Source organism: Phalacrocorax aristotelis, chromosome 4, assembly GCF_949628215.1.
Source record: "Phalacrocorax aristotelis chromosome 4, bGulAri2.1, whole genome shotgun sequence".
NCBI classification, from domain to species: Eukaryota; Metazoa; Chordata; class Aves; order Suliformes; family Phalacrocoracidae; genus Phalacrocorax; species Phalacrocorax aristotelis.
This window is the reverse complement of record NC_134279.1, coordinates 9868479-9893298: the sequence shown is the minus strand read 5'-3', so window position 1 is coordinate 9893298 and position 24820 is coordinate 9868479. Positions and strand designations below refer to the sequence as shown.

The 24820-nt window shown below is 36.2% G+C and overlaps 1 protein-coding gene across 3 annotated transcripts in view; it reads left to right on the top strand.

Moving 5' to 3' along the window:
• Positions 1 to 24820, top strand: part of SCLT1 (sodium channel and clathrin linker 1) — a 46156-nt gene that overhangs the window by 4400 nt on the left and 16936 nt on the right. For all 3 annotated transcript variants that reach the window (XM_075090249.1, XM_075090248.1, XM_075090250.1), the window contains 14 exons: positions 877 to 946; positions 2039 to 2094; positions 2471 to 2603; positions 3369 to 3491; positions 5471 to 5536; positions 8177 to 8247; positions 14083 to 14173; positions 14327 to 14418; positions 16100 to 16277; positions 19803 to 19901; positions 21573 to 21644; positions 22598 to 22672; positions 23178 to 23323; positions 24223 to 24415. In XM_075090249.1, the coding sequence (XP_074946350.1) occupies positions 877 to 946; positions 2039 to 2094; positions 2471 to 2603; positions 3369 to 3491; positions 5471 to 5536; positions 8177 to 8247; positions 14083 to 14173; positions 14327 to 14418; positions 16100 to 16277; positions 19803 to 19901; positions 21573 to 21644; positions 22598 to 22672; positions 23178 to 23323; positions 24223 to 24415 (1465 nt within the window). The remainder of the gene's footprint in view (positions 1 to 876; positions 947 to 2038; positions 2095 to 2470; positions 2604 to 3368; positions 3492 to 5470; positions 5537 to 8176; positions 8248 to 14082; positions 14174 to 14326; positions 14419 to 16099; positions 16278 to 19802; positions 19902 to 21572; positions 21645 to 22597; positions 22673 to 23177; positions 23324 to 24222; positions 24416 to 24820) is intronic.

Sequence of the window (24820 nt, the reverse complement as noted above, 5' to 3'; positions counted from 1 at the left end):
ATGCTTTTAAAAGTGTAAATATCCAGGTGAACCTGGCCTTATGTACACGTGTTCACCACTCTGAGAACTTGTGAACAGAGGTCTGTAAAAGTGTTCCCGTAACAGTTGTTTTTTAGATACTATTCTGTTTATTCAGTAAATGAAATACATAGCTTTTCCTGCACAACTTGTAAAATAAAGGATGAGAGTTGAATGAAGGAGAGTTCTCTAGTCTAAATTTAAAAATAATAAAAGTTCAGGTAAGGTTGTACTGATCTAGGTAACAGAGGTAACTGCCGTCTGTTGAGGTCAGGTGGATGTTTTTAAATATGCTCTCTTGACAGTCTTCAGCTAACAGTTGCCTGTTAGTAAATTTTGACTTAGTGAAGTTAGACAATGTTTAATAAACATTGTAATTTCCTTTCTGGTATAAAAATAATCTATCTTTTCTTGTTAGCTTTTAAGGCATTATGATTCCAGACTAATACAGAATTTTCAGGGAATTACTATCAATTACAAAAATATTAGGAAGGAAAAAGTACATAGGTAGAGCTACATTATTTTACATTCTCATGTAGGCCACTTTACTGTCGTATGTGAAAGCAGTAAAAGTCTAGTCTTTGATCGTTTGGAATTCTATGGAGGAAATATTAATGTTGTATTAATGCTCATTTATAATGTCCCATGTCCTAGTTCTCCTAGAGAGGAACTCTGCTGTTAATTACTGCTTTTAAAGTATGATCATTAAATTTGTTCACTTGGTTCTAGTGAATGTCAAGCTTGGAAATAGAGAAGTGCCTGGTTTGTTCTGTTCTCTAGGCTAAGAATTCTGTAATTATCAGAACAACATTTCAGCGTCTACAAAACTTATTTTAGGCATGTTTTTCAACTTTTTAGGTTGTCAACTCTAATCACAGGGTATGATAAACACTTGGAAGAAATGAGAGAACAGCTGCAGCTTTATCAGGTATGGAGGCTTGTAATGTTTCAGACTGTATATTCTTAGCATTTTATAGTATGAGTATCTAGGCCATTAGTTTTTGTCAATAAAGGAAGGTGTGCTTGTGCTGTGTTTCACAAACTTGCTGGGCTGCAGCCTGCCACGCATGGATGAATGGAGAGCTTTCTATGAAGAGACTGGGAGATTGGCCAAATTGCACAGATTACTGTGTGTTTTGAGAAGCAGTGGTGTGAAATGAAACATCCATGCTTTATTTCTGTAGATGGTCTGATATGGTTGCAGGTATTTCCTGGGTGATGTTCAGATGAGGCAGCTATTTCCCCCTTTCCTTACAGGTCTGATCTTGGCCATGCAGTCCAGCTCAGTCCTGCAAGTGTAGATACACCCAGCCTTCTTCATTCCTAATAATTCTTCACATGCAAATAATTCTTTAAATGTTTATTATCATGGAGGCTGAGGTGGGGGACTGTCCTCCTTTCAACCACAGAAGAATGAAACTTTTTAATGCTCCATATGATCACTGAAAAGCAAAGTGATATGTTTAATAATTAGATCTGTGGCATACAGAAAGCAATTTTTGCTTGTGATCTACATGCAGAAGTTTTACTCTGGTTTTGTTTTAATGCACTTAATTTGTTTGATCTGTCCATCATAAAGGTTCTGCAAATACAGTTTTCCGGCTTGGCTAATTTCAGAAGGCAATAGAAGCACTATGGTGTTGTTGCACTATTTTGTTAACAAAACAGTCTATTTGACTCATGTAACTGAAGTTTCTTCTCAGTTAATTCCTAAACTCTTATCTCAAATGCTTACTGCGTAAAAGATGAGAGTTATCCACTGTATCTCTAAAGGAACTTGAGTTAATTAAGAATCAATCTGTAAGAGCGGTAAGTTTAATGCTTGTGATAACTTCTGAATGCTCAGGTATAACAGGGCTTAGCAGCTGTTAAATTTAAGTGCTGTCCTGTGACTTTCATTTACTGTATTATGCTGAATGAAATTGTCCGTCTTTTACAGTATCAATCAGAATTAAAAGATGAAAGAATTACCGAAGTTTGTCACTTAAATGATTGTTACTCTTGCATGTTTTTGTGTTAGGCACAAATGAGTGAGATGAGACTAAAATTTGAACAAGTCACCAAGGAAAATGAAAGGTAAATAATTACGCTGCCCTGTTACTACTGCTGCTTTTCTTGATTTCTAAACCTTAAAAGGCTATTTTCTAGGACCTTGAAATCTTTTGACTCTACTTAATAGTTGAAGATCTCATACTCACGAGCTTAATGCTGGAGTCTTCAAGTGCTTAATACAGATTACATCACCAGGTTTAGGAGACTTAACCAGATCTCTAAAAGAACTAGATATTAAACTATTTCACACTGTCTGTTTGTTTATAGAACATATCTTAATAGATTTGAAAATGAGTTAGAAGTAAACAGTATGTACAGGTTGAAGGTACAGTATACTTCAGTTGTTAAAAACATTACTGTTAAAGAAATACTTTGCTGAACTTAGTTCTTTGAATTTCAGGCTGCACGCAGAGTTGAAAGAAGCTCTTGAGAATCAGTTGGAGGCTCTTCCTTTCTTGTCTCTGGGAACTGATATTCTTGCAGATGAAGGGATAGTGAGAAACCTTCAAGAACAACTACGACTGATGAATCAAGTGTGTGAGATGAAACATTTGTCCTCTTTTCTCTTGGTGTGCCTTGGCAGATAACAGGAAGATGTTTTATTTCTTTATTCAGAATACATTTGTTCAGAGTTCCTTGAGACTATTTTGAGGCCCTCTTGACATTCTACACCTAAAGAAACAAGTCCTTATATGTTCACCTTAAAAACCTTGAAGGAACTTCTCCTAGATTCATATAGGAAGTTTTTAATATTGATTTATGCCTGTAATTTTACCTGGTTGACTTGATCTTTGTATTGCATTCCTAACCAACAAATTAATGAAATACTTTCTTCAATTCATATTTTTTAGTAGCTTGTCATTTTAATCAAAACCATTGTACAAGTATATGTGGGATATAGAAAATAATATTTAAATCCAAAAAGATGAGGGAAATTGAGCTTATTACAATGATGTATTAATCCTGTTGCATATGATTAAGTTGAAGGTAAACTGTCAGCTGAATTTTGGTATTTGAATATTACTGTAGGCCTACAATAAACACCTGTAAAAGTCTGAGCTCTAAAAAAACCCTGGAAAACCTGCAGTTAACTTTTAGGTGGAATTTGAACTTGTAAGCATCTGTTCTTCTGTGTCTGAATTTGGTATTTAGTCTCTGTAGTTGTAATGTGTGCAGAGAAGTGTACAGAAGACATTTCTTCAGAATAGAAGTTAAGGCTTCTCTTTTTAGAGAATGATGGATGAAGGTAAAAGTGCTGTTATAGAATATTTTATCCAAATCATTGTTCTGTAATTTAGGAAAAAGAACAAGCAATAGAGCTGTGGCAGACAGTATTACAGGAGCATGATCGACTCCAGCAGCAATACCAGGAACGCATGACTGAAACGCAGATTCATGTGGCTGAAAGGCAAAAGCAGAAAGTAATTTTCATTTATGCTTTTTGTAAATTTTGGAATGTCTTTCTATACTGTAGAGATTCTGGGTCTGTGTGTAGTCAGACTGAAGTGGGGGGGTTTTCTACCAATACTGTTAATGATTTTCCATAATAACTGTTAACGATTGAAAAAGTTCTTTATTTCAAATATACGGGCGGGAACATGGGGAGTGCACTGAGTCTTGATGCATATATACGTATATGCGCACCATTTATGCATGTGCATCTAAATATTCATCTGTTTGAATTGCATGGTTGGAAATCTTTAGTGGAGTTCAACATCTGAAAAAGCTGCTAAAGATTTCTGAATTCTAAGGTAGAAGTCTTTCATGTTTCCTCCAGAGTTTGAATGCTGAATTTTATAAGGTCACAGTGGGATAGTGGGAAAAGTAGTCTCTGTTTCTTGTTGTCATTCAGTAAAGAAGTACATGTAAACAGATGAAAGATCAAGTTCACCAGTATTCTTCTAACGGTAGCTTGCGTTAAGAAGCCTGTTTCTCTTCTGCTGTTCCTGGGGAAGGCTGTTCAGGTATTGTTAGTTCAGAAAAGAAGCTGTTTTGCTCTCACAAGCTATATAAAGATGCTCAGTGTGGTGTGAAAACCTAATAGAAACTTCATGCCTGTATGTTCCTCACTACAGATATTTCTACGTGTCTCTAGAGATGCTATGAATCTGTAATGTTTGCTTTCCATTTTCATGTGCATTAGACTTGAGGGCATAGTAACAGCTCACCTTTATAACAGGGTTTTTTCTTACTGTTTGTTGTTCTTTTGTGGTATTAAGTTCACCTCAGAATATGCTTTTTTCTGAGAAACAGGAAAAATATCTATTGTGCTCTGTCAAGTTTCATAATTATTTCAAGTAATGGTTATGAGGACTCTCTTATCTACATGTAGTTCCAACTTTTTGCTCCTGTTCCTTCTATTAGATGATTTATTGTGTTGCATTGTCAGTTACTGGTAAGGTACACATAGTAGAGCATACAGAGTAGCTGTCGGAGGTTTTAGGGCTGTCAGATTCTGCGTTTCATTGGTAGCTAAACTCTTGGTGGATTTTAATGTCATTGTAACAAAAATGAGATTGAGCTGCCTTTTATTCTTAAACGCTACTGGTCTCCCACAGAAAAAGACTTTTCAGTAAAACTTTTTTGGTTTAGGTTTTGCTTTTAATGGAGGAGCAGAAAAGAGCTATCAAAGGTAAATAGGTAAGACCAACTAGAATTAGAATTGACAGAAAGCAAAGATGAAAGAGGATATTCTTGTTAGGTTGGACATAGTAAATAAGGGAGTTGTTGGATTAGGTTTCTGGCATGTACTTGGCCTTGAGGCTATTAAACACAGTGCAACTAGTAGATATTCCACCTCAGGGACTTGTACCCTCTCTGTGCTCTGAAGACACGTGGCATGCTGCAGATGGTGGTGTTTTTTGGTTGTTTTTTTTTTTTTTTTTGGATTGTGTTAGGCTAGTTTTCCTAGGAAGACAGTTCATGTTCAAGGACTCAAGAGTTGTATTAAAGAATTTTTTTGTGTGGACACAAGACATCCTATATGGCAAAGAGCAAACACTACATGTCCATATAGTAATTTTTTGATTAAGGGGTACATGTCTGCTGCTGTGCTTAGCAAAAATGCTTATAGTAGCTTATAGTAGTTTATAGTAGTTTGTGTGGCTCTTTAAAGGTACTACTCATGTATGTTTTCATATTTTGATAGTAAGCCTCCATGAGTTTTGAAAGGAGACAATTTGTAACAGAGTGAAATTCAGATACATTCTTCGGTAATAAATCTAATTTGCCAGATTACTAGGTCAACAGCTAAAAACAATCCAAAATATACGAAGGCATATTGAATTTCCTGCAACACGTATAAGTGTTTTTGAAAACGTTTTCAATTGACTTTGAAACTCTTAATTATACACTCTTTATGATAATAATGATTTTAAGAAGCTCTGAATACTCTCTTTAGGATCAACTGACTGGCTTTCAACAGTTGACTCGGCAACTGCATATAGCCAATGAGAAAATAGAGTTGGTAAGTAAAACCTTCTGAACAGTGACCTAATGAATTATGTTTTTTTCCTACTAGAGCCTACAAGTATATAAGAAAAGCAAGAAGTCCTTCATATATACCTGGTTGGAAAAGAACTTGTGCCACTTGGGGTTGCATACTTCTCTAGCGACCAGTCAAAAATCAAGTAGTAATGGCTTTTTTCCTGAACTCCAGACACCAGGGCAGGGCGGTTGAGAGGTTAGCTCGTAATAATGTATGAGCTCTTTCTTCAAGAAGTCAGTGGTAAGCTTACACTTAGAATTTTAGTATGTGGGGAGTGTACTTCAGTCATACCATTCAAAACCATTTTCACAAAGAAAAAATTTATTAAAATGATGACCTCGTATGTAGCCTAGCTCTGCTGCATGTTTATCAGTTCCTAGTTCGGCATTGCTGGCTTTAGTGTCTGTCATTGACCTTCTCAGGGATTTTTCTGAGCTCTAGTCATCTTCTAACGCTTCAACCATATCCTTAGATTGTAAGACTTTTTCTTAGTCTCTAAGCTTTAGCCTAGGACTTCCAGGATTGACAAATAATTTTAATATGATAGAAAAACTGAGTCAACAGTCTTGAAGTTTTTTGCTAAGCAGCTTCTCTGAAAGACATGATTCCTGGGTGATTTTTGATTAAAGTTTGTCTTGGATACTGGCAATGCAAAAAGACTCCTAACATGCTCTAGGCAGTCTCTTGTGTCTTTATCACTGGAACCTTTTTTCCTCACATCTGAACAATTGTTGAAATATAAGCCTGTTTCTTTGGTGAGAAATATTGTAGGTAGGAAGGAAATATTACTACGTCCTTTGTCACAGTGCCTGTTACTGAAAACTTCTAAATTGCCATCTTTTCCCTTTCCCCACTTTTCTGTTCTGTTCAAAGCAAGTCAAGTCTATAAATATTCTTTGACTATGTTTTTAAGATGTGTAATCATTCTCTTGCTTACCTTTAAATTCTTTCCAATTGTGCCATCTTCTTGAACTGTGGTGCTGGAACCAGTGCAGTACTCCAGCTGAGCCCGTACCGATGTTAGGTAGTATATTGCAGATTACTACAGAACTGTATCTTGCAAGCAGTTGTCCTGTTTATAAGCTATTTTGTTAGTATCAATAAAAGCAAAGTAATGCACTCAGAGAGTAACTTTTGCCTTATGTAGACAGTGATGGTCTCAGAATTAACTGTTCTCTGAAGATGGATACTTTAGGGTTACCGGGAGGTTGCTGGCTGAAAACAATCTCAAGCAAATACAGTGATGGGCTTTTCGAGCAGTTTTGCTGAAGATTTGGAAGTTACAGGATATTCTGTCTGCCGTTACAAGCAAATCGGTAGTAGGTACCTCAAAAGAATAGAATCACTGAATGCTTAAAATCATAAAATTGCAAAGAGATTATGTGGAGAGGAGAGAGTGAAATATGTGAACTCTTAGAAAGAGATGAAACAGACGATGTTATGTAAACGTAATCCATTTGTTTGCATTATCCAAAAAACATTCGGCAAGGTCTATTACCAAAGACATAAAGATCTTATGGGATAAAGAAGCATGCCCTTCCTTGAACTAACAAACTGAAAAATAGGAAGTGAAGAGATAGAGTAATTAGTCAGGTTTTTTTTATTGTGGTAAAACAGCTGTGTTTCCTAGATGTGCTGAGGTTAGAGTTGTTCGGCATATTTATAAATGTTCTGGAAATGGGATTCGGTATTGAGGCAACAGTGTTCACTACTGATGTTGAAGTATTTAGGGTAGTGAAAACCGAAGTAAACTGCAGAAATTTGCAGAAAGATCTCACAATGTTGAGAATCTGAGTGAATTTTATCTGACGTTTCATTGCTATGAATAAAAGCAAAGTAATGCATGTGGGCAAAAGGGAGCTTTCACTTTGGGTACTGTATGATGGTCTTGAAATTAACTATTACAACTCAGAATAGGTATTCTGGAAGTAGGAAGTGTCTGAAAACAATTCTTAGCAACGGTCAAAAAAAGCAAGAAGAATGTTAGTAATTATTAGGAGAGGAGGAAAAGGAATATATTGTGCTTACGTCCACAGTACGGTAGCATCTTGAATGCTGCCTGCAGTTGTGGTCATCTCTGATATCTCAAAGTAAGATATATGTATGTGTAAGATCTAGAAAAGGCTAGCAGGATAACAAAAATATGAAATGACTCTCAAATGAGAAGCCAGTTGAAGAATGACACCTCCAGCACTATGGCTGGCATAGAAAAAATGAAGGAGGAGCAATTGTGCATTGTTTCTTGTCTCTAAAACAAAGGAATTCTTTTCAGCAATATGGTCTACTGTGGTACTCCTTGTGGCAAGGGTTTCTAGGCACCAAATCTAGATGGGAATGCAGATGGTAGGTCTGAGCTATTACAGTTCTCATCTTAGGAAGTTGTTATACTACCAAAATACAGGGAAAGAAGGGGAGGATTAGGTAACATCACTCTGCATTTGCCTTTCTAAAATACTCCACCTAAACCTTGGCACTTGAAACACCAACCACAGTGTTAAATAGACCTTATGGGCTATTTTTATGGTAATATATTCTGTAGAAATGCCCTATAACAATTCTGAATATATAACAATTTCAATGCAATAAGGAACATATTACAAATATCTTCTTATTTTGCAGAGTAATCAACAGTTTCTGAAAACCGTAACAGAACAGAATGTGGAACTAGAGCAGCTACGAAAACAACTGAGGTATAAAACAGGCAATTAAAAAAAATTAAATACCTTTTCTATAGCTTTTTCTAACCTGCTGCTGTATCATGGGCCTCATTTGTACTGTAAACTGACTTGATAGCGATAGTTACAATGCTTTCAGTTGATGCCTCGTAAGTTTGTTACAAATGTGTGTATCGTTAGTGTTAGGGTAGCATATTTCCAGTTAGTTTGGTTTGCTGTTTCCTGAAATAGTCAACATTTGACCTATGATTTAAAAGGAACAAAGTGTCAGCATTGCAACAAAACTGACTCTGAAGATAGGTTTTCATTAGAATACAATTTGCTCAAAACCCGGTTACATAATTACTCATTATAGTTGTGAAATTTGAATGTTCAAAGTAGTTTAAAATGTCAGTATTTTAAATAAAATTTCCATTCACTGCTTCTCAATAAAGAGCTGTAAACCATAGCCTGTTTGGAAGTCAGAGGTAAGAGAAGCATTGGTTATATTCCTGCAGCATATCAAGGAAAATGAGAAAAATACCTGTGACACAATTTCACAGTTATTTGTATTTACAGCTGTAGTCTGTTTAATGCCAGTTTACTGTATCTGTTAACTCTTTTAATTAGTGATGGTTGAGGTCAAACTCAAATTTAATTTCAGTAAACAGTGCATTTGTGGACTGACAATAAAAAGGAAATGGATTCATTAACAACCAGTGATATTTTTTTGTATAGCATTACAGAAAGCTTTAAATAAGCTTTTCAAAATAAACTTAAGTTTATAAGATAAAAATTGATAATGTACTTAAATTTTGGTTTAAGTATTAAGTTTTCCTTTGAGTTTAGTGATTGTAACTTCCTTTGATACTGTGATTAAAATATTAAATGTGGTTGGACTGCTATCATGTTTTAGACAGTTTTTGTCTTCTGATTTTTAAAGAATGCCACTCCAAAAATGGTAAAAATAATTTCTGATTTTATGTAGAAAGTTAAAGATGGCTGTGTATGTTTGTGCATGTACATGTGTTCATGCACTCTATCTTCTATGCAGCTTGTGCAGGTAATGCTGGTATTTAGAAACCTAGGTTGGCTGAATGCATGCTGATAATGATTTTACCTCTCCAAGAAGAAATGGCTGCATCAGACGTTCCCTCTCCCCTCTTCCAAATCCATACAATACATGACATGAAGAGCACTGTCATCTGTTGTAATGCGAAATGCTTGTCACTGTAAAGATTGAGTGTTATGCAAATTTTGGCGTCCGTTTAATGAGTCTAGTTGTACTATTTGTCAATATTAAAGTTACTGTGTTAACAATACCCACAGTAAAAGATGCAGGTTTGGAGTGAATGAATAGATTAATTAGTGTTGAATATTGGTCATTGCTGACTATTTATTAACTAATTTAAAAATTGGTCTCTCTTTCAAGGTTGGTTGTATCTGAACTTCCTTGCTCTAAGAGCAATAAAAATTAGCTGCTTCTAGTATTAAGCTTTCACCCCCTGCTTGGTATGTTATGGTTTATTTACTAGAAGAATTTCATTTGTTTTAAAACATATTTATTTTTACATTTCCTTTGTACAATAAACTCAGGACCAGACCTGCTTACAAATGTCAAGTTACCTCAGTCACCAAAGATGTGTTTTTGAGGCGGACTTGTTAGCACTCCTTATTTTTATTAGCCAAGATTTTTCCATGGAAAAACTATTTTCAAAATTGGTGTGTTTTGGAAAAGGAAAATGTTGTGAAGAACAATCAAAGATTAAGGTGGTATTCAGGGTGTTTTGCTAAAATAAAGTATTTACAAACTGAGCCATCACTTCCAATTTGCTTGTGCTTGCTACTATTTAATTCTTAAAAGGGAAAGAACAACATTTTCCTATCCCTGCTTTTTGGGAATTTCTTTCCTTGCAGAGGGTATTAATATTGAATTACTGTTCTGGTGTCTCACTCATCTATAAATCTTTGGTCTTGGCATTGACATGCCTACATTAACTCATGTAATAAGTGGGTATGAAAGCAATTAGCGTTAACTCAACCTATTTTAGACATTTCAGTAAATGCTATCAACGTTCAGTTTATTACTGCCTTTCTAACACTCCCAAGGGTTTTGATTTAAAAACAAACAATATAATTCGCGTTGTAGTTGACCAGCCAGTTGAGTGTGTTTGTCAAAATTACAGATGTCATGGTTTCCTCTGGTCTCATCATTATTTCAGTTCTTAAACTGAATCTCCTTTTTAGGCCTGATACTTGCAGTTATATGAAATTCTTTAATGATATCACTTTGATCAAATAATTTGGAATATGGCACGACAACCAAAACGGCCAAACTCTGATTCATAGCCCTGCATACACACAAGGATCTGTATATCTGTTGATAAGGCAATGAGCATGGATAGCAGAAGGGAAGTGCATGTTTTCTGCTTAAACTGGTGCTTCAGGAAGGAGGCGTATTAAAAGGTAGCAGTCCCTGGGACTGGCTGAAAGCTAGTGGATCATCTTGCTGTGAACTTTTACTCATACATGCCCAAACATCTATGCATATTTTAAATTAGTTTTATAAAGAGTGAAATTGTGAGTGAATTTAGACTTCCATCTAATATCCACAGGGCTGGAGTAGTTGTCATCTTTCTCACTTCAGAACACTGGATTTCTGTTTTAATATGTTCTAGCTGGGCAAGACTGCTGTCAATCAAAGCAGTTAACTCTGTGCCATTAATAAATCAATAAATGGGCAATCAGTGGCCTGTACATTAATGATCAGTATTAATAGCAGGCAAACCAGGATACTGGGCATTTGCAATATATAAACACAAATCTCTGAATAGCCTTCTGTAATTGATCCCATGAAGTACTGATCTTCCATACTCTTCCTTGCTTGCTCTTATATCAGTACACACACCCTCTCTCACCAGAAGCATGGATTAAAAGTATGTGTACAGATATTCCCTTTTTGGGAAGTACGTGTTTCCCCCATGTGCATACCCCTCCTGCTGGAGGTGGGGCTGCTCCAGCTTTACGGGTATTTTTGCTGATTCCTGAAGTCTGCTGCTTGTGCCCTGCTGAGAAAGCACCCCTTGGGTTCCCATACACACACCTGTTCGTTTACCCCTGTGCTGCCAGCTGGGTGCAGGCTACTCCTGGGGCCTGGTGGGGTGGCTGCCCTCAGGCTTGGGAAGGGGTGGCAGTGCCTGTGGGGTGACTCCTGGCAGGGTCAAACACAGCTTCACTGCTGGGCTGTTACTCTAAGGTGACAGTCTTAGATTGACAAACCTCACCCACAGTCACAAGTTTTCATGTTGCCTTTCACCTTAAGTTGTCACCTTAGAATTCTCTTCGTAACTGTTTGGCTGGTGATGATCACGAGCAACCTTTGTCATTGTAACTCTCCCCATCCCGTTCTTGGTTTTGGGCAAAGAGGCCCTCAGAGGAACTTTGCATCTCTAATTACAGGCCCTGATTACACTTGCGTTCTCCTTGGATCAGCTAGAAGTTCTTTCAACCCTAAAAACAGTACTATCTTACACTCAAATCTACTGACGGCAGCTCTGTATAGCTCTAAAGTAAGTGCTGCAGTGATTCTTAAAGAAGTCTGAAATATTTTCACCAGTTGCTTCTTTAACATGAAGTTGCATACATGTAGTTTGCATGGATTATATAGTCTATATTGCAGACAATTCTAATCCTTTTGGATGTTTTTAATACATTTACATTCATTTATTGAGACAGTAACAAGTCTGGAGAGGAAAAGTAGATTTAAAAAACAACTAACATATAAGATAATTTAGTTTTGATTTAGGTTTGTATGGCCTAGATTCAGTGTAATTTTGGAGCTTTCGATATTGCTAAGCTTATAAGTGTGCGTTGATAAATTTTAGGTATTTTAAGATTAATCCATAGCAAAGTATAGCCTGACACATGCATCCATGAAACGCTTTAAACATGCTCTTGATGTATCTCCAGTATGTGTGCCTAAAGGAAGACTGCCAGATTAGGTTTTAGCAAGTAATCTGGCAAAAGGAAGACAAAATTAAGAGTTCTTCTGGAAGTTATTTTCAGTATGATATTAGCTTTTATTCTTTAGATCAGAAGCTGACCTTACCCAAAATAAAAAGTTGAAATTTGGGCAAAAACTACTGAAGAAGCATTTGAGAACTGAGTCATTGCTTCTCATCAGTGTTAACATAAACTCAATATAAAATGGGAAGTTACACTGTACTGTTTACATACTATTTGTGTACTGTTGCGCTACCTATTAAGGGGTCATAATCTGCCACGCATAGAGACAATGTAATATTTGGTATAGTTCTGTAGAGGATTGAGGTTTGAATGGATTTCACTTATTTATATGCTAGAATTTTTATTAAAACCTTTATTAGTGCTTTAGTGTTTTGAAGCTCTGTTGGCATTGCTAGGGCAGGTATCTGCCTTTCAAAATCTTAAAGCTTTTAAACAGAGATAACTTGCCAAGATTATGTTAAAAGTATATTGCACAGCGAAGAATAAAAGTTGCATCTTTACAATCAGTTTGTTGGTTGTTGAACACATACCTCTGAACTTTGTCTGAATTTGGTCATTAAAATACATTTTTAATACTTAAGCTGTTCTGAATCTTACGACCTCTGTATTTTTCCTATTTTTCCTTTCTTATGCTGGGTTTTGAGTTTTTATTTTGTTTTGGTTTACAGCACGTTTAAATATTTTTAAATGTTTTGGGGGAAGCAACTTAATGTCCTCATAAAACCAGTAGTTTTTGTAGGAGAAAGGTGCACAATTCAGATGGAGTAAGATCAAAGGTTTGGACCTGCAATGAGGACTGTGCCTGGGAATAATGTTTTTGTTTTTGCTTTTTACATAAATGAAAACAAAATCAGCCTTTCTGATTAATTATGCTGAAAAGAATATTTGCTGTAGAATTGTGGGGGTTATGTATATTTTGCTTAAGATTTTCATATAGGTATAATATGCTCTTGTCTTTTATGCCATTGAATCCATATTATTATTTCAATAAGGAATTTTTTGCTTGAGGTTGATTCTTAACAGTATCAAATGTTTTCTAGCTTCTTTCATCGCTATTAGTGCTCCAGTTTGCATTAGCTTAGCTAATACGTTTGCTCTTTTTCAACTTTATCATACATTCTATCATTGGTCTTTAAATTTAGCCTAATACGCAGCCTGAATAACTGGGTTACACCCCAGGTGAAGGACTCTGTATGTCTTCCTGTTCCCAAGTCAGAGGAGTAGGAGCGTTGCTCATTTCAGTAAGCTTTTCTACTGAGAAGGAAGTCTGATTCATTAACCAGTCCTTTTTTTAAATTTTTGTTTCCCTTTTCTGTTTCAGCTTGTCAAATCTCTTCAGATAACAAAGCACATCAGTTAAATTCTTCAGAATTTGTTAATGATTTTTTTTAATTCCTAGTCAGATTGCTTTAAAAAGAGAAATCTAGTTCTGAAAAAGATTTCTCTATTAAGTATCTGTGGCCAATTATATTTAAGTTATTGAATAACTTTCAAGTTTTTGATTGCCTAGTCCTCCCAAGTAGTTAATCAACACATACACCTTCTTGTTAAACTATCTTAAGAAAGGTTGGATTAGATGATCCCTGAGGTCCCTTCCAACCTGTGATTCTGTGATCTTTAAGAAGTAATTTCCACAGGACAATTGTATAATGAATTTGGAATTCCTCTCTCACTGCCATATAGTAAGAAGCAGAAGAAGGGGTAAACCTTTTCTGCCCTGTTAGAACAGTATTATGAAATCTGACTGCCCTTCACAACTATTTCAACAAAGTTGTAATGGAATAATTTCCCCCCCCCCCCCCGTAATAATTGAAATGTAATTCATAGACTGTTTTCTTTATACAGGCAAGCCAAAATAGATGGGCGGGCAGCAAACGCTAAGGTTGATGAAATGACCAGATTGACAGAGAAGCTTCAAGGCCAACTGGAGAGAAAGGTACTCTAAAGAAAGGAATCATTTTCTGTTGCAATTGAATGGCTGACGTTAAATTAATCGTAGGTCATTCTCTAACTTGTTTTATGTTAGTATATCTTTATTTTGTTCAGGAAAGCTCACATGATGTCTGGATAATACATATATTCTTTCTAGGAGGAAGACATGATATCTGCCCAGCAAAGAGAAACAGCATCTGACAAACGCTTGCAGCAAATGCAGTCTAGCATAAAACAGTTAGAAACAAGGTAATCGGGTGTTAATGACAGGGTACGTGCAAGTGAGATAAAATACTATGGGTTTTTTTAGCCTCTGGGTTTTAGGTTTCTGAGCGGTTCTGTTTTCTCAAAATACAGGTATCTTGTGCTTGGCTGCTCTCTTATTTGTTCTGTTCTGCAACCTTTCAGAAGAGCTTTAAATTTCAATGTATTTAAAATGATAAAACAGACCACCTGATTTTATTGACTGTACTGGAGAAAAAATGAGGCATATATATTTTTCATTCTCATACATAAGTTCTAGTTAATCAACTCTCATTAGCTTTAGGTGGAGTTCTAAAGAAAACATTCACACTGGAATTTGAAAATATTTATGTAAACTGGCTGGTTTTGAGGCGAATACAGATTTTTCTTTCCATGTTAAACAAGGCTTGGTTTCAGATCTTAGTTCAGCAATCCTTATACAGAAAAGACTATTTAATAAAACTGTTAAACCACACTTCTTAACAATAAATGCTAGTTACAAAAGTAGTTCAAATACCTGCTAAGGAGTAGAACTTTAATTCCAGCACTATCTACTGGAAGATCTAAGACTCTATCAGGTTCCTTTGTTAGGGGTTTTCTTTCCCCCTTCATGTTCCAAGGATATCACACTCAGCTGAGCACAGTGATTTTGATTTAAGTATCACAAACAGTTCTTGAACTATTAACGTTAGTCAAATGACCTGATAGCTAAGAAGGACTCATAAATTTCATATTGAAATAATTGTGTGACTGTATCTTCACCTCTTGGTCACAGCCTCGCGAGCATGTTTAGCAGACTCTTCAGTAACTCTAGGACCCAAATAATTACTGGGGAACCAACCTTGTGACTATGTGGCCCAGTACTGCCTCGAGGAGTTGCACAGACTTGTGTGGCTACCTCTACTTGCTGAATTTCCCTGACCTAAGCATAGTGGAGGCTCTTAAGTTTATTTTAGAAGATCTTAAGGAATTAGCTAGTTTTTTTATTTTCTGTAAGTTTTTGGTTCTACAAAAATTGTGCTTTGGTTCTACAAAAATAGAGTAGTTGTCTGTGTGTGTTTTATTACAAGCATGCTAGAAGGTAAAAAAAAAAAGGCTGCTTTAAAAGGCGGCCCAAGTGTTACCGAAGTACTCGCTCTGGATGTGTACAACCGTGCACTTTATTGAACCAGCAGTACTTGTGGAACTTACTGAGATTTTTTTGAGGATACCTCTGAGGCTGTCTTGCCCTTTTCTGTGCCTGCCAATTCTGACAATCATAATTAAACAATAAGAATTTCTGAGCTGTTGTAAAATTACCAGTGGTTTTCTTGTTCTAATGGTATATCTGCAGCTTCATTGCCCACATCCAATTATTCCATTTCCTCCACAGAGGAAAACTTCATTCCTTCTGGGGCTGTTCTATGCTGTTTTAATATAGAACATTTTCAGTGATGTATCCCAGGATAGCAACATTCTCCTAAGGATCTTCTGAGATCAGATATCTGAGTTAACTCCTTTAATTCTGTTACTTTCTAGGACTTGATGAATATTAAACTCAAAGAGTCTGGCTGAAAACAAGCAGAAAACCAGGAATGCAGTTTTGGCAACTTAAGAATAAATACTTCCTATTGGTTTAGTTTGCAAGAATTAGTGTCTTAATTAAGCATCTTATTGTTAAATGAGTGAAATTATTACTGTCTTACAGATTACGCGTTACCGTCCAAGACGCTGAACAGCTGAGAACAGAAAGAACAACCCTGGAGAAACAAATTGGAGAGCTTCAGACAAAGTACGCTAATCTAGAAAGGGAGAAGTATGATGCTGTTGCAAAGGTCCAAGATTGCATACAGCTCTTAGAAGAAGCTAACCTACAAAAAAGTCAGGTAAGGCAATGTATGAAGCTATTTCACAGACATTTGAATGCTTTCATCACTTACAGTTGAGAAGTGCCTGATTACATATTCTTACAGGTGTACACATGCATACGCAGCCAAGCTGCTTTTATGTCTGTTGTACTAAAATTAGTAATGCATAAGATAGCAAACTCTGATATGACCGTACATTACTTAGGCTTGTCATGCATTATAAATTTCAAAGAATATGTTGAGTGCCTGGATAAAGGTGATCTAAGCAATAATACTGTACCTGAACTTGAATTTTCAAAAATTTTTGACAGCGTTTCTTATCAAATACTTACGAACAAATTGGCCTGTCAGAATGAAAAGGAATCTCCTGTTATGAATTTATAATTTCTTAATGGTTAAGAAAGAAGAGCTAAAGCTAAAGAGACTTTTTTGTTCTCTGATGGACGCAGGTCACCAAGAGAGTGAATTCTCTGTTCGGATTTTAGTTATTCGGAAGAAATCTGGAGAAGTGACTGAGTAATGAGTGGGTGAAGTCTGCAGTCAGGAGAAAATTTCAAAGGCGTTTATTAGTGTATTATAAAACGGCAGAAGAAATGAAAATGTGCCATACTGGGTGCTGAGTTTGGTCTTAGCAGTCAAAAAGCGGTTTAGGAGATGCTGTGGGTGTTTCTTAAGAATATATTCACACAATCCTCAGTGGTACTCGATACAATGAATAGAATGTTCAGAATGAGAGTTGAAGGTGCCTTGAAACAGAGTGCACCTTCGTGTAGAGTTGTGATCAGCCCATTTCAGGCAAGATATAGGAGAATTAGGAAAGTGCAGGAGGAGTCAACAAGGAAAACCGGACATGGTGGAGAGGCCTTAAAGCAAATTTTTATATACAATGTGTGACTAAACTGTCATAGGATGATGCATCTGCCAAAAGTATAGATATGAAAACAGTCAAATTCATGACAGGACAGTCCACCAAAACTTCCTAAAGGACAGGGTCTAATCCAGCAAGTCTTGACATGTCTATTGATCAAGAGAAAATAGTCACCCTGTTCTCCCAGTTCTTAACTTTCCTGAAGCATCTGGTGTTTCCCCCTTTAGGAGACAGGATACAGGGCTTGGTGCACGTTTGTCTAATATGGGCTCTTTGTGTTTTAATGCTAAGCTCCAGTTTGAGTCAGGCGTTTAGAAATCTAATGAATTGTGTTTGCAAGCAAGACAGAACTCTAGTGCAGATCTGATGACTGTAGCCATCAGTATGTGAAAGCCAGTTTACGGTAATGACTGTGGGAATAAATGGAGAGTCTTAGAACTGATTCTTTTTGGGCTAACCTGTTGAACTGTTGAGCAGTTAAGGAGATAAAGGCTCCCTTTTTGTCTGAAGTTTCTTTTCAAACTTGAGGAGCCTTCTGAGTATCTAAACTAGCTTTTTACTTTTGCTTTTGGAATATTAAATTTAGCGTTGCTCATGCTGATTTCAGTTCTGTGACAAAGGAGGCAGACCTGCGTCCTTTTTTGTCTGACAGAAAAGGGAACTAACTTCTTTAAAGAGATCCTGCTACCTCCTGGCCTGCTTCCAGAATAGATTAAAATATTGACAAAGCTTAGGGTTCTGGTCATTACTGCAGTTAAACGTCCATGATTCTTCTTGTTATACAAAAGAGGATTATCATTGTGTTATAGTCTTTCTTCCTATATATTTATAGTCATTTAGGAAAGCCTTTGGTGGCATCTTTTCCTTTCCATAATTTCCTCCTAATTTTCTGCATCTCATTTGCTTTTTGAACTAATCTTCTACAATTCCCTTTATCTGTTAGGCTCTGGTTCAGAAAGGGGTGAAAAATGAAGTTTTACATCCTCCAGCTCTTGATGGCCACCTTTGGACTTGGCAGTTCCTTTTTCATAGTAAAATGTTTTGATCCTTAACAGTGTTCGCCTACAGCCTGGTAGTGGGCAGAATATGAAGAATGGAAGGTAAAAATAAAATCATTATTCTGAGATTTTAAAAACCAGAAAACAGTCTTTCATTTGAAAATTACTGGTATGGAGTATAAATCACATCTCCAGTCTGCCAAGTATTAGTTCATCAGAGCAGTGTTAGAACACCATTTTTCATCCAAAAGTAGTTCAGCAGATCGTTTGATGCCACTTGCTACAAACTCACATGAAGCTGACAGGAAGAAGTAGCCCAGTAAAAATTATTGTGATGTAAATTGTGTCTCTAAGACAGTAACTGAACTGTTAGAGATAAATAAGTGGCTTGTTATAAGTAACAGTTTAGATTAATGCTGTAATAAGAACAAACTGGAATTTGCAGACACTTGTTAATTTACTGCTCTGACTAAAACATCCTCAGTTTTTCACTCTGGGAGGTTTCTTAATGAACAGGACAAAAATTGCAGCAAAATACACATATCAGTTAACTCTTCGTGTCTTAAACTGTGGCCAGAGAAGTTTCTCCCTGCTCTGTAAGAGACTGAGGGGTGGGAATAACAGGCTGTCATAATAATGCTGCTTCTGTTATGTTAACCTTTTAAAGCATGCAAAGCTAAGCTTACAATAAGACATCAGAAGAATTTTAAGAGAGTAGTTTGAGAAATATAATAGAAAGTTGAATTGAACAGGAGTGGTAAAAGAGAGTGTGACCGATGAAGTGGCATGTTACTGCCTGAAGTGAGTAACCTTCTATAGGCTGAATTCATATCATCCAACAGGGACGTCTTTATGTCTTTTTCCCTTTATGCATCTACATATTGTCTGTATGCTGCCCAGGATTTTTCATCTCACCTATCAAGAATTCTGTATTCTTTAGTCTTTTCAGACCGGTGTCTCCTGTAATACTTTGTCCTCAGTAGCTTCCTTGCATCCTCCAGAAGAAGGGTTCCTTGCTACACCTTTTTCTGTAATTCTCGCCATTCTTTTATGCTAAAGAGCTGTTTGGTTCATTGTTGTCCACTGTGAAAGGGATGGCATACACATTCCTTAGTTGCTTATAAATTTTTATTCCTTTACTTTTAGTTTTCTGGGAGATGAGTAACATAGTGTATCAACCATCAAAAACGCTATATGTGTGTATATATATGTATATTAGCTATATGTAGGAGCGTGTGTGTACGTGTGTGTACAGGTATTCAGCTTCCTAACAGAGAACTTCCTCTGTGTCATTGTTGGCATTCTTTGTTACAGGTCCTGGCCCCAGATGAGAACACTGGAAAGTAGCTTTGCCTTTTGGACTGAGCTCCTATGCTTTCTACTGTATAATTCCATGCCCAGCCAAAATCTGAAAGTCCCAATAATAAGTCCCAATAGGAAAAGGCATCTATCGACACTAACTTTTTGTTTGGTTCTGATTTACAAGAATGTTCATTTAGTGCAAATTGTTCTCGCTGTTCTTGCCTTCTTGTTGGGTCTCGATGTCAGCTACTCCGAAGTAAAAAGGAAAATAGTTTGTTTGAACAGTGACTGTGTGTGGTTTATTCTCTAAGTGCCCGGTAGTATGTCACCACTGAAATATTATCAGTACTATTTCAAGTTGTTATTTTTTTCTAGGCGCTCTTCGGGGAGAAACAAAAGGAAGAAGAGATCCAAAAAATGAAAGATGAAATGTCTCAACTTGCAGAAGATACTGCTGCAAGAATTAGAAAGGCAGTAAGTTGTTGTGTTTCGAAAGAATAGGAAGTCTTTTTAGTTTTCCTCAGCATGAAAAGCTATTGATGGTGCTTGGTTATCGTGAGCAGTTCTCTTACAAGTGTTTTGATAACGTAGGTAGCAAGGCAGCATGCTGACAGGACTGTACTCTTCAGCTTTGTTATCTAGACATGCATTCTTCCAAACTAAATGATATTCTTAAATCTCTCAAGAACCAAAAGTGTTGATGTCTGTGCAGACACTGGTACAGAGGCGGCTGCACTGTGAAGAAGTAAAGAATGGCCCTTCGATTTCCGAGATTCTGCACGGTAGCACATCAACCGAGTGTTGTATTGGTGTCGGGGTATTTAATTGATGATACATGGCCTCATCTTGGAGGTTGCTGATGGAAGCTTATGATATACATTCAGATGATAGGACCTGTTGAAAGTTATACTATTGTTTTTTGGCATCTCAGTACTTAAAAATATTCCCCTGTATAGGCAAGTGAGACTCTTCTACCAAGTACAGCTGACAATCAAAAGGCTCAATATCATGGCACACTTAAAATTTCATAGAGAAACGACTGAAAAAAAATGTTGTAGTCTCTTAATTATTTTTGTTCCTGTTGTTATAAGCAGCTGAAAAATTGAAGTTCTTCTGATAAAAGACTAGTCACAAAATTGGTTTTCTCGAAGTTGTGTCCCATCTGCAGTTAAAATGCAGGCTAATCTACCTGGAGGTTCTCAGTAGTTATCTGCACGTCATAGAGACTTGATTTATTTTAAGGCAAACTCCAGAGGAAATAAAGGCTTGTTAGAGGCATGTGCTGGCCATGCCTTTTGTTGTGAGTGGACAACAGTGTAAAGCAGTTACCTCGTTTGTAAGTTTTCTGTGGTGTAATTGATTCTGCCTCCTTTCAGTTCATTCACTATGACACAGTGTGCATATGGATTGCATAGGGATGAAAGGATTCCTTTTCTTCCGAGTCCTTTCTTTTTGAGAGGTTTCAGGAATATACTGCCTAAATTTTTAGAGCCTTTAAAATGAGGGTAAAGATGGTTTCTCTCTTCTGTTTGGTCATTACCTGAAAGAATCACAAAAATCATGTGGATTACTTAAAACTGCAATATTTAATGTCATACGTTATTTGGAGAAGGTGCAAGAACTAAAGAGCAACTAGGATAAGCACTCAGGTTGTGACAATGATTTACTTGTCAGAATTTAGAAATTTAGAAATGCCCTATTTCTTACTTTGAAATTATCTCAGTAAAAGTGAATCTATCAAAAGCATAAAAAGTAAAGTTTTGAAGTATGAGTTGTCATGTTTCTCCAGGTGTTAACAAATACTTCTTTTGTGATGTGATCTAAAAATACCTGTTACACAGATTGCAAATAACTTGCACCCAATGGAGAGCAGCTTTCCTGAGAGTCCGTTGTTCTTTTTGTAAGGCCTTGTTGGGATGTCTTCCTTTCTGCTTTCTTTTTCTAAACACCCTTAGTTAAAGTAGAATGTATAGATAATAAACATTCTTTCTAATATTTATGTAGTAAGATTTGTCAGTTATTGCAGTCCCATATATTTCCATATTTATATACATGCACCACATCTAGAAAATTTATATATAAAAACAGGATGGAAAAATAGTCCACAGGATTAATTTTTTTGTTTTACTTTGGTTTTGATCACAGGTAGAGTCTGCAAAGAAGCAATATAACGTGCAGATTTCTCGACTAACAGAAGAAGTTTCAGCTCTTCAGATGGTATGGTGTTGACTGATGAAAGTATTTTTGATAGCAAAACATTTGAGGGTTCTAGTCTTTGTTTATCGAGTAAAATACTAAAGTCAGGTAAAAGTCAGTCAAGTAAAATGTGATTAATGGATAATTGTCCAGGACTATGCTTTATTAATGTATAGCACTTTGTTCTGCGTGTCTCCAGGCTTTAATGCAACACACTGTCTTTCATGTTACTTGACACAAGCGGCTGCGTGCAGTCCTAACAGTCAGTGCAGAGATTCATATGTAGGTGTAAAGGATATTTGCTTTGAAAATTCATTTTTAATGTGCTGATTTGCCTTATGTGTATACAGTCATATCTTACTTTTATTGAGCATCTTGCCTGGCTCTGTATAAAATAATACAGCTCTGCAAATCCGTACATTTCTCTGTGGAAGTTTATTCCTTGAGTTCTGTGTATTGTTATCATAGTTCACAAGCATCTTAACAGTGGGGTTCTGTGCTCTAGGAAACATTGCCCATGTGATGGCTTTTCTTAAGTATCCCTGTTTCTTTCAGGGATGAAGAAAGCATGGAAAGCTGAATATTGTGTATCTATAGTTGGGTGTGTAGAAATGAAGTATATAGAAGTTGATAAAGTGTGCTGAGAGAAAGTCTGTGCCTCACAATCATCGTATTCTTGAATGAACCAGGAACCTGTAACAAATTATGTGGGAGACCAAAAGAGCTCAGTACATTTGCACCTATTTATGGGTTAAATTTATTTTAAAAATGTTTAATTTTACATGTCTCAGTATGCATAGCAAATGAGACTGGTCCTATAGAGAAAATAATGAGCAGGTAAATATAATCAAATGCATACATACCAGCGGCAAGAATTACATTTACAATGGCTGGTTTTGGGCTTTGGCACTAATAGAATTTTTATTTTGAGTTATTTTTTATTAGATTTATTTTAAAAAGGCTTTTTAAAATAGGAATGTGGAGAAAAACAGGATCAAATTGAACGAGCCATTAGAGAAAAGAGAGCAGTGGAAGAAGAACTTGAGAAGGTAAGGCAATCACATGCATCCTTACATCACGTTCAAGATATCTTTTCAGAAGGAAAAGATACATTGATTTTTCCCATTTTTAATGGGATTTTTTGTTCCCTTAATTTTCTTATTTTGTTTTGTGAGTAGATTTTCTTACCTGTAAATTTTCATGTAATTATCTTCATGTGGCTTTTTTTAAATCCAGAAAACTTTTTAAAGGTGTAATAGTAAAGTGAAAAAGAGGGTTCTTTGAAAAGTGTAAGAAGTAAAAGGAGAGATGTTTGACATAATCAGAAAGAATGTTGGTACATATTCTGGTTCAACTTGAGCTCAATAGACAGAAAACTAAACGAATGCCAGATCTTTGAAAACTTTTTTCCAAGCAGCAGCAACAATGATAGAAATTCAGTTTTGTTTTAAATCCCTGGAAAATAGGACACAATGAGCAGCAGCCTCCTTGTCAGTATTACACTGCCAGTCACCAGTGTAAGTTGAGGTGATCTTACATATAAGTATTCCTCAGATTTACAGGGAAGAGAGAGGACATGAATCTGACAACAGAAAACTAGAGCAACTGCATCAGAAATATTTACTTGCAGAAACTACAAGAGGTGACCTTCAGCTAAGTCTACAGACCACACAAAATAAACTGAAACAACTGGAAATGAAGTAAGTAATGGATGTTACAGAAATCGGAATGGGAAATAATGGAAATTATGTCTGGCTAATTAAATTGTTGGTTTATGTGTTACGTTTTTGTCACACCTTTTTAACCAGTAGCAGGAATAGTATCAAGATACCGTAATTCTGAAGCAAGGGTGATCATGAATCGCTATATAAGAATTGAAGGGGATAACATGTTATAGAAGGAAAGATTTTCTTTACAAGATGAGAACTGCAGACAGTTGTGTGACAAAAAATGAAAATAGCAGTATATTATTTGGATCTCACTGCATTTTTAAATACTGTTACTCTATGAAATATTCAGGCAGAATTTATTACTTTATAAATTCATCTACAGGGCGGTATCTCTTAGTACCTGCAGAACACTACATTTACATAGCATACTGAGTTTCAGGTCTGTGGTCAGAGCTAATAGACATTATTGCAGTTCAATAATAAAATGGTGGAAAGTACAACATGGTACACATTTTTAGAGCAGGTTGTTGTTTTCAGCATGAAAAGTGTAGGATTCTCTAGAAGCTTCAGTCATTTCTGTGCTCTAATGATTGTAAATCCTGTCACTTTGCCAGAGCAATCCTCAGTTGGGAATCTGGAAATGTTACAAAAATGAAAATCTTCTGTTTCACACCATCATTTTACTGAGATTGCTACAATATTAGGTTGGTTTTATGAATTCTGTCATCTTGATAAAATTAATTGCTGACTTGTGCATAGTTCTAGCTGTCAAACCCATTAAATATCCTGAGCGGATACAAACTTGGAGGAAGGAACAGGAACAGCTGTGCTGGGTCAGACCAAAGATCTGTCCCAATGTATATATTTTTTTCTCTAGTACAGCAGTCGTTCAACTCCTGAGTTCCAACAAGACTTCTCTCTTCTTTCAGCTCTGAGGAAGAGAAATCTCGTTGCCAGGAAGTGATCTGTAAATTGCAAAGCATTCTGGATTCCGAAAGAGAAAAGAGTGCCTTTGTCAGTGAACAAAGGTTAAAACTTCAGCAAGAGAATGAACAATTGGAAAAAGAAATGGAGGGCTTGAGAAAACTGGCCACAGAGGCTCAACAAAAAGCTAAAATAAAGGTATGGTTTATATGTTGTTTTTATTTTAAACATAAGACTGATATTTGCTTAAGAAGGCAGCGGTTCTAAGAGAAAATAATTGAAAGATTAAATCAAGGGTGAAAGTTTCAATGATGCTTCCTGGTTTCTGCTTAAAAGTAATTTTGTTGTAGCATTCCGTGTCCTCAGGATCTATTGGGTAACTCAGGCTCTGCTAATTCAGTTGTATTTTCATATGTATTAAATTCTGGTTGATAAGAAGATCCCAAATGTTCTTTGCTTTTTATAAGATGAACAGGTTAAACAATGCCAGATTTTCCTTCAAGTATTCCAATCCCAGATCTTCATTAATCTGCTTTCTGTAAAGTGTTAGGAATCTCTGTATGACTTTCAGTCCAGAGTGTTCCTCTACTTGTATGCCCACCG